Source organism: Tiliqua scincoides, chromosome 4, assembly GCF_035046505.1.
Source record: "Tiliqua scincoides isolate rTilSci1 chromosome 4, rTilSci1.hap2, whole genome shotgun sequence".
Taxonomy (NCBI): domain Eukaryota; kingdom Metazoa; phylum Chordata; class Lepidosauria; order Squamata; family Scincidae; genus Tiliqua; species Tiliqua scincoides.
This window is the reverse complement of record NC_089824.1, coordinates 93,776,429-93,786,719: the sequence shown is the minus strand read 5'-3', so window position 1 is coordinate 93,786,719 and position 10,291 is coordinate 93,776,429. Positions and strand designations below refer to the sequence as shown.

The 10,291-nt window shown below is 45.3% G+C and overlaps 1 protein-coding gene across 1 annotated transcript in view; it reads left to right on the top strand.

The window, feature by feature from the left end:
• The first annotated feature begins 598 nt into the window (after positions 1-598).
• FBXL7 (F-box and leucine rich repeat protein 7) overlaps positions 599-10,291 on the top strand; it is a 147,222-nt gene continuing 137,529 nt past the window's right edge. Inside the window, exon 1 of the mRNA XM_066625035.1 lies at positions 599-960. Coding sequence (XP_066481132.1) covers positions 924-960 — 37 coding nt within the window. The 5' untranslated portion in view covers positions 599-923. The remainder of the gene's footprint in view (positions 961-10,291) is intronic.

The following is a 10,291-nucleotide window of genomic DNA, read 5'->3' as shown; positions in this document are numbered from 1 at the left end:
GCCCCTTGTCCCTGCGAGGCCCCTAGTCAGCCTAATGGATAATAACCCCTCCACATACCTATCATGACTCATAACCCATGATGGACTTTTCCTCCAGGCATTTGTCCAATCCCCTCTTAAAGGCGTCTAGGTGAGATGCCATCACCATTTCTGGTGGCAAAGAGTTCCACAGATTAACGGGTAAAGACAATCATGCCAAACGCTGAACAGAAGTATTTCCTTTGTTCTTGGAAATGCAAAACGTTTCAACGTGTGTGTGTGTGGGGGGGGGGGGTGAAGATCCCTTGGAAAGAAGGAAGCGAAGAGCAACATGTTGGTAGGAGGGGACCCGCCTAGCCTGAAACCTGCCCGCCAGGCTGCGTCTTTAAAAGGCAGCCCTGGGCAGGCGCGCGCTTTGCCGGGTCCGGGCGGTGATTGACACGGAGAGGAGGCGCCCGCGGGCAGCCGAAGCGCGCGCGGCGCCGGCCGGAGCGTGTGTGTGTTTGGAGACCGAGCGTGGTCGCGAGTGGCCGAGGAGGAGGTTGTCCGCCAGGGGGAGGAGGGGGAGGGAAAGCCCAGGAGGAACCCGGCCGGGGCGCAGGCAAGCAGGAGCGCGCGCCGCGGCCACTCCCCAGCCTGCGTGTGCGGGGCGCGCCTCGCCTTGCGCTGCGAAGGAGGGTTGGGAGCGCCGCTCCCCTGGAAGTCGCCCGCAGCCGTGCGGGCGGAAGGAGGCTGCGCGCTGTGACGGCGCTCGGGCTGGGTGGCTGCGGCAGGGCGCGCTGCGAGAAGCCCCCGAAGCAGGCAGGGGGGAAGCGGCGTCTTGGAGGAGACAGCAGCGCCCAGCGCCAGTGGCCTCTTTGTCTCCCTTCTCCGACACACGCGCACTTTCCCCCTCGACATGGTGGGTGCGAGGAGGAGGAGGAGGAGAGCATGAAGCCTGCAGGATGGGCGCGAACAATGGCAAGCAGTACGGCAGTGATGGTGAGTCCGCTTGGCCCGGGCGAGGAGGGCGATCGCGGGATGCCCTCCTGGGGGGCAGGGGGAGTGGGAGGACCAGCAGGCAGCCCCCGAAGGTGTTTGCAGACCCCCACCCACTCATGTCGTTCAACGTTGCTGTCCTTCTCCCTGCAGAAGTCACTTTGCAGTCCAGAAGCAGGGTTGCGATTTCCCTCCTTGGTTTGAGATGGTTTACTACTCATCATCATCGTCATCATCCTCTTGGAAGCCGATCTGCTCGTGTGTGTTTCCTTAGAAGTAATTTCCACTGAGTGCCGTGGGGCTTACTCCTAAGTACCTCTACTAAACGTTGTAGCCTTAACATCTCCTGCAACTGTGCTCTCTTTCTGGCATGGAGTGGGGGGTGGGGAAGCACCGAAGTTTGTTCTCTTGTAGGTGAATGGGGCGATGGTGGAACTGCTTGGGGGGGGGGTGCCTCAGCCCAGGGTGATCAGATGTCACGACTGCAAAAGAGGACAGGGCATCTTAAAATGTAGGACTGCCAAGAAAAATGTAGGACCGGACAAAACAAAAGCTAAAAATACTAGTATATTGATTTTATTTTTTGGTTATTTATTTATTACAAGAAGGCTATGCGCTGCCTGCAGGGGCCCACTCACAGGGGAAAGGAGATTTAAGTTTTTCCCAGCATACATGGCTAAAAAAGAGGACATGTCCTAGAATAAGAGGACGTCTAGTCACCCTGGCTCAGTCACTTACATTACCAGTACCAGGCAGCAGCATCTAAGTTAAGGCAAGTCTGCTTCCTGAGTTGACAAAGGATGTTGCTGCTATGTCTGGAAGTTAGAAAAGACAGGATAACGTGTTAGCATAAACAGTTGGGACTGATGAGGCATTCCTGATGCATCCCAGAAGAGTGGTAGCAGCACCCATTCTGTCTCCATCAGCAGTGCCAGGTTCCCTAAGGAGTAAAGCCAACTGACAGTGAAGATAGTACAGATGTACTTTTCTTTATGAAATCCTTGCACTCTCCTGTCTCTGCAGTCTCACCTAATTTCCTATTTGTTCTTGAGGTGAGAGTCTCATGCTGCTTAGGTGGCAGTCTGATGCATGTTTACTCAGAAGTAAGGACCACTTTGTTCATGAGACTTACTGCCAGGAAGGTGATTGTAGGAAGGTGACCCAGATTGTAGCCCAAGTCAACAAAGTGCCGCAAAGTGGTGGCTCTTGCTCTTCCAGCACAGCATCCCTCCCAGATGGTGGTGTTGCCCCTTTGTTTGGTTTTTTTAAGACTGTGTGAATCCTATTGGGGCTTAATTCCTTTGCAGCGTACTCTGGTTTGTCAGTGTTTTTTGTAAAAAGCTGTATATTCTGTAAATATTTAATGATCTCTGTGTATAACTAGTGAGCTCATCCCTTCCTGCTGTTCTGTTTGGATGTTGGATATATGTAATTCTCAGATGGTAACACCTCTCTCATCTAGGTTAGTCTGCCTCCCTCTTTCTTGTCCCCCTTCTCCTGCCTTTAAAAAACATACCTTTGTGGTGGGCAGAGTGCAACTCAGTTGGATCCTTGGAACAGCTGATCCTATTTCCTGCCAGGTTGACCTGGAGCATGATAGTTGACAGTTGCTTTGTTGTTTGGGCCAGTGACAAGGGAGAATTTGTTTCTCAGAAGGATTAGCAAGGAATAGGGGTATATTAGCTGGACCCTAACAAAATCTAGAAGGCTATATTAATGGTTCTGCTTCAACACTCCTGTTGTCTGTTACTTGTAGGTAGTTTGCAATCCACTTACAGGCGTATTCTCTTAGGAGCAAATCCCATTGAGTTCATTGGAACTTACTCCAAAGTTGGCATGCACAGGGCTGCACAGGACTGCTTCACAATCTTTGTGTTTCTTGTCATTGCTCTTACCACAGTCAACTGCCAGAGATGACTTGCCCAGGGCCATATAGTCTCACCTTATAAAGCAGGTGAGGTTTGTGTTTTTGTAAACCAAGCCCAGCTAATGTCTAGTGCAGTGATAGTGAACCTATGACACGCCTGTCAAAGATGACATGCCATAACATTTTGGGTGACACACCAGCATTCACCAACACCTGACAACAACTGAGTTTGTTTTACTCATATTTCATTTTTGTAATTTTTTGACTTTTCTTTATATAATACACAATTACATGTGTAATTGGACTGTTTTTTAAAAAATAAATGAATATGTAAAGAATTGTTTCTCTTTTGGTTGGGGTGTGTGTGTGATATGCCAGCAGAGTCATGTCAGGCATTTTCTGGATTTTGGACACAACAGGCTCAAAAGGTTTGTCATCACTGGGCTAGTTACTGAACCTCAGTTGCTTTCAGATGTGTCAGTTCACAGGAATCTGCTCTTTTCTTGATGGTTTTTAAAAACCAGATTGTGATCAAATTGAAGACTGACTCAGAGAGTGAAAAACTCTTGAGGAGCTCAACTACTGAAAAATGCTTGCCTTAAGATTTGAAAGAGGATTTGAAAGACAGTTGGTAGCCTGCTTTGCTTGAAGGCTTCAACTATTTGAATGCGAGAGATCTCTCTCCATTGTTATGATATATGGGAGGTCCTCTATCTGCAAATCCAGTTATCAGCAGATTGGGTTTGCGGGCCTCCCACACATGCTTCCTCTGCTTCACCTCTGGAGGTGAGCTTTGCTCCCCTCACCTCTGGAGCATCCTCTGAGCCCAGACAGATGTCTGCAGGCTCAGCCTGAGCCCTAGAGCTCAAAACATGTGACTTCCGTTTTCATGGAGAAACCAGAAGTCATGTGGAGAAACTGGAAGTCGTGTTTTGAGCTCTAGGGTTCAGTCTGAGCCCAGCAGAGTCTGCAGATTGATGTCTGCGACCTCTGCTGGACTCAGAGGATCCTCTGGAAGTGAGGGAAGTGAAGCTCCTTTTGGCTCTGGAGGGTGGTGGGGCAGGTGTTTGCCCATATCCATGGTTTCAGATAACCACAGGGGGTTACAGAACAGAATCCCCCCAGATAAGGGGACATGTCTTTTCCATATTGATCCAAAAGATCTGCAAGACAGTTTTCTTTCTGGATTATTTTGCCATAGTTCTAGAAATTGAGAAATTCTGGAATAGTTTTGGACAAGGGTGTTTCATCTGGCTCTGCCTGTAATTCAGTGGTTCCCAAACTAGTGGGTCATGACCCACCATGGAAACTGGAAAAAGGCCATTCCACTTTAAGGGGAATGACCCAGAAGTCGGCAGCAACACATTTGGGACAGTCATGCTGCTGCTTGGGAGAAAAGGATTGTTTCCACTTACCTGGGGTTTGTTAAGGCTCTCCGGAAGGTCTGGAGAGCCTGTGACCCCTTCTGCAGTCCCCCAGCCCGGCAACTCCAAAGTGCTGCTAAAAAGAGAAAAAACATCCACTTCTGGATTTGCAATGAAAACAGGAAGTGGTTTTTTCTTTTTAACAGCAGTTTGGCTGCCCAGGGAGGGGACTGCAGAGGGGGTTGTAAACTCTCCAGACCTTACAGAGTGGGGTCTGGAATTCCTGGGTCCTGCTAGGTCCTGTGGATGTTGAGGTCAAGAATCTGCTGCTCAAGTAATATCAGCAATCATTGTCTTAGACATGCTCCCAGTGTCTTACACTTGTTCCCAGTGTGGAAGGGTTTGTCACTCCTGAATCGGCCTTTTCAGCCACACTAGACGCTGTTCCAGAACTACTATTCAGAGTGCGATACAATAGTCTTCCAAGACTGAAGGTTGCCAACAACAAATGTCTTAGACATTTAGGTAATTTGGAATTTGGGTACTCTTTCCTTTTAATATTCACATCTATAACTTGTGCCTGGCAAAGTCTTGTTAATTTTGGGCATTCTGATCTTGTGTTTGTCTTTCCTCTGAGCTAGTGCAATCTAATGCCTGTATAATATTGAGCAGTTTTAGGAGTTTAGTGACAATATATTTCCTACAAAGGTGATAGAGAAATGGGCAAAAAATCAAATCCTTCTGGCCGGATGTGCTATGTAAAAGGTTAGGATCGCAGATAACTTAAGAAACAGAGGCTAATGTGACATGTGTAGGTCTATAAGAGGTGCTCTGACTTTGTTCATATAGAATAGTGGTCTCCAAACTGTGGAGACCACTGTGCAGTGGAAAGGCATCCCTGGTGTGACCAGTGCTTACTGTTCTCCTGGGGAGCCATCCTTCCCTGCCACTGATCTCCCCCAAATTGAGCTTCACTCCATTGCGCTTGCCCAGAAATCTGGACGCAGTGGCTGCTGTGGCGACAGAAACCGGAAGCAGCGCCTATAGCTAAATTTGGGGGAGATCAGTGAGTGGGAAGGACGGTTCCCCCGCAAAACAGTAAGTGCTATTCACGCAGGAGAAGGAAAAGACAGGGCGCCCGATCCAGCCCACAGGACAGGGTCTGGAGAGCCCTGACGTAGAAGAAACTGGGATCTTCAGGAACGCACAAATGAATGTTCAGTCTTGCAAACAAGTCTGAAAAATTTACTAACCTGCAAAAAGTTTTACTACTCTGCCTGTCCACATGTTCCCTATGTGGGCCATCTGTGCCTTAAGAAGGACTCTGAGGAAAGAAGCAGCTTTGCAGATCTTCTCTTTTTGGTCACTTGGGGACAACTCTTACTCATCACAGTCAACTGGGGAATGGCTGTTTACTAACCTGAAGGAAAGGCTTGTTTTTCTTGGAGCTTCATTTTAAGTTTGCTTGCATTTTATCTCAGCAAGCTGCACTTTCCCTGACTTGTTAGACCTCTGTATCTGCAGGGGGTCTGATACCTGAATCTGTGAGTTGCGGTCCAATAGGGCCTCCAGTCATGACTGGAACCTAATTCCGGTCACATCCAGAGCTGTTGTGAGGCCCCCGAAGGTGTCAGAAGGGCACTTCCGGTTAGTGCACTTCCAAACCATCCTGGAGATCCTCAGTGGGTCCTCCCATTGCCGGTTCAGAACCTGCGGTGGGTCAAATCTGTAGGATCTGAATCCATGGATAAAGAGTAGATCTTTTTCCACTGTAGTTCTTCCATGAAATTTGTCTGGCTGTTAATGTTACCTGTAATGTTGTATCAATTCTGTATCTTCATTTATCTGACTAAAAGAAAGAGAGCAGGATAAATGGGGACTTTTCAGTTGTGGCCTCTGGGCTTTCTTCTTGGAGGCCTGTTTGGCCACCTCACTGGTTTGTTTTCTACCACCTGGTAAAAACATATTTGTTTCTCAACTGTGTGGCTCCTCATTCTTAATACCAGTCTTTTGATCAGTTGGGCTTTGTTTTTATTATTGTAGTGTAGTTTATTTTTGAATGGTGCCTTGGGTGCCCCTTTGAAGGTAGAAGAGGGGCAATAAATGCTTGGCTAAATGTGAAAAATAGGCCGTTGGTATGCTTTTGCCATCTCTGACCACAGAGAAGGAAGGAATAAACCCATCAAAAGTAAGCTCAGGCACTATCAGCTACCATCCAGGTGGGACATAATGCCCAAACAGTTGCCAGCATCACAACTGCCTGTAGAATGGAGATAGCTCTTGTGTCTTTCATAACTGTCCAAAATAGGTGCATGCAGGTCTTGGCAACTTATACTCCTTGAACTTTTCTTCCTAATTTTAGGAATTGGTTGCAGTTGGTCAGTAGTGACTTCTGGGATTCCTCACATGTACCCTTTTTTATTAGACATTCCAGGACTAGTTTACAATCTGGGGTACTTCTGTACCTTAAATATTGCCTGCCTTGAGAAACATGTGAGCCTCTTATGAATTATATCAACATGAACAGACCTTGAAGAGCCAGCGAGAACCATTCTTTGCTATGGACTTTGACACAGGCACCGCATACATTCTTTATAATCCTTTGTAGCTTGTTCTTGATATTTCAGGATTCCTGCCTAGTGCATTGCAGTGTAGTGTAGTGTAGGAGTGCTTCCTGGCGAAATGACAAGTTTTTCAACCCCAGGGACAAAGTGAGAGAGAGAGGCAGAGTTTAATGTGCTCCAGCTGTTCTGCACAAATGCTACCTCTGCAATTTCACTTTGCTGAAGTCTTTTTTTCTGAGTGTGCACTTAGAATGGAGTCCATCCTTGTTCAAATGCTCTCTTCCGCAGGCTGGCTTTGGATGTGTCCTCCTTTGTGCTTTAGTGTAAGTGATGACTGGAAAGGTCATATGAAATAAAACCAACAGGAATCTTTTGAAAGTTGATAGTAGTTTTAGTTCCACTGGCTTCAGCTGCAAAAAGATTTGTTTTTGGTTTTCACCTTTTCCTCTTCTTTTATAGTCTTCTGTATTTCTCCTTACTCCTCCAAAGAGCTATACCTCAATTATAATCTTTTTTTTTTATAAACTTCTTTCCCCCTTTGGAAACAGGAAGGCATATGTTACCTGTATCCTTGGGTTCTTCCTCTGGGGTTAGGAGAGAGGGCTGGAAAACCCTGGTGTGAAGGGAGGTGACCACTGACTCCTGGCAGACTGGAAAATAGGTCTGCGGCACTCTCACAGAGCTCACCTCAGTGTTTAGTTGATTTGCTTGTGCTTTTATTGTTATGTTTTTCCCTCTTTGTACTCCTTTCTGACAAATTCTAGCTAGGGCTGAGTCTCTTCATGGCCCATGGGAAAGGATTCTGTCTATTTTGCTCTTAAATTTGTACCTTTCCCCAGGCTGGGCTGGTTTTGTTTTGTTCAAAGCATTTGTACCCTACTCTTTAGTCAACAAGTCTCCTAGAGCAGCTTTCATAAAACCAATCAGTGGGAAAATCATTACAAATAAAAAGGGATATGGAGCTGAGGTTTACCTCATTGGTAGCCCTGCTACATCTCCTCACCCTCACATGATGGTTGGTGGTTCTGTGAGTGAGGAAGGGGCCCAGGTGACATGAATGTTCTCACCACATCCATAATGTGATAAGTACTCATTTTTTTCTCCTCCTCCTCTAGCAATTCTAATGTGGTAGGATCCTGTAATGCAATGGCCGAGCTTTCTGCTTCTAGAGACGACCATAGAAACAAGCATCTATTCCTTGTGATCGTCAATGTTTACTCCAAAAGCTGTATTCCAGTGGGTGCCCTATACTCCGCCATGGACATCCGTACAAGTCGTGTCTCATTATCCACTGGGTCTCTGTTTTGGAACCCCCAGTGAATTAAAAAGAATTGGTGGTTATGGAAAAATAACTTTAAAGATCCACTTCCAGGTTCTTGCGCCTCCACTGTCGCCCCAGAATGCATTGGTATAGATGCTGTACTGCATTCAACCACTAGATGTAGTGAATAATAGGATCAAATGGAATTAAATTATAATTATTTAACAGCACAAAGGTGGCAAAATGGATTTTGGTGCTTTTTCCCTTATTATAAGGCATTTAAAGGTGGACCTTGGTATCAGTGAATACCAGATCAGTGGATACTAAGGTCCTATCTGAACTGATAATCAGGGCAGTTCTAAAAACACATGTAACAAATGTGATGAGGAAGCATTGAGGCTCTTGGAGTGGTGCTCCATGCAGTGGCATACTTCCTAATTTTCTTGGAACTTTTTTTCTTTTCTTCTTCCCTGGGTCAAACTCATTTTTACTTTGGATCCCAACACCTCCAAGCTATTCATTGTGATGGATTAAATAGAAAATCTTGCTGTTGGCAGCACTCCTGGCAGACTCATGCCTGGATGTTCAGCTAGGCTCTAGGGAAATTGCAGCTAACGTGGTGGTAATAAAAATGCATTGATTCACAACTGGAGCCTCAATCAGGTTTTTTTTTTTTTTTATCAGCCCTCGTTTTTCTGACACCCAACTCTTTTGGGAACCATTGGAAGTGTTCCTGATGAAAACTGAAGATGGGGAAACTATGTTATTACCTCTGAGAAGTAAGATGCAAAAGTTAAAACAACTTTGAAGCGTCCCAATTTGACGGGTATTGTATCCATTCATTATGTAACTGATTTTAAGAACAATGCATTTCTTAAAGAACAATGCAAAGAAGGTTCTATCTTTCAAGAACCACTACATTCAGGTGTTTCATTCCGATCTGGCTTCACACTCTGGCCTCCATCCTCCCATGCACAGAGCAGATGGAATAGCTCGGCTTCAGCTTGTCAGCTGCTTCAAGGTCACACGGTGCCGGTGGCCTCAAACTGGCAACCTGCGGATGTTATCTTCAGGCAAACGGAGGCTCTACCCTCTAGACCAGACCTCCTACCCATCCTGCCCAGCTACTCCAGTGCTTTTTTTCTTGGTTCCAAAGAAGAACAGGGATGTGCCTGCAATACTGCCTGCTAAAATAGTCAGACCTTCAACTGGCATTGCGATGCTGAAACATTTCTGCTTTTATGTTTCTTGTGAAACATTTTCCACTTCTAGAAATGCATTGTTCTTAAAATCAGTTACATAATGAATGGATACAATACCGGTCAAATTGGGAAGCTTCAGAGTTGTAATTAACCTTTCTTTTAGGGGTGACTGTCCCTGTTATGGATGAAATATAAGTGTCTAGTTCTTTAGATTTACTAAAAGTTTTTTAACAGGTTTTTAATTTTCTCTTTATTATACTTGCTAAAGTTAGAAGGATGGTGTTTGGTAGAGGAGTTGGAGAATTGTAGCAGTGTTGGTAATTCCACAAAGCTTTAAACTGAGAGTGGCATTTAAACTTCATATTTACATAGCAGTTGTTTCAGCAATTTTGCTTACAGAGGAGATGGGCTGGAAGAAAATACTGTTTGTCATAGGTGGCCAGGCTGCGTAGACAAATACATCTTTTATTATCTCAGTAATTGTATATTTAACTTGGCTGAAATCTTGAGTATACCAGAAATATTTCAGCATAGAAGAATTAAGGCCACCCATCTTTCTTCGAATTCTAGGGGAAGGCCATCGCTTACTATGCTTTTACCCAGTCATGGAAATGGGGGAAATATGTAGAGTTCTCCAGATGACTGGAAGACTGGCTATATGGATGATTTCTCAGGAAAACTGAACATTTATGTACATCTTACTGATGACATTATTACATAGAGCATGCTTCTTTCAGTTGCAGGCCTCAGATCGTAAAGCAGATAACTCTTTACAGTATCCTATCTGATGTTTTGACTGGGTTATATTGGAACGGATGGGAAAAACTTTTTTACAGAACAGTTCTGGCAGTAAATGTATATGCTTTGAAAGCAAAACTTGGATAACTTAAGGCTTTTGACAAATGTGTTATCAAAAGGGGAGAATGTTTTAATTTTAAATAAACTGGAGATTTGTTGAGGTTGGGTCACTTTATGAGTTATTGAGAAAGGGCAAACACTTCTAGATTACAGTTGGCATAAACTGACCGTTAAGATTCTCTCAAGGTATGGGATTATGTTTGAACATTAGTTTTGGT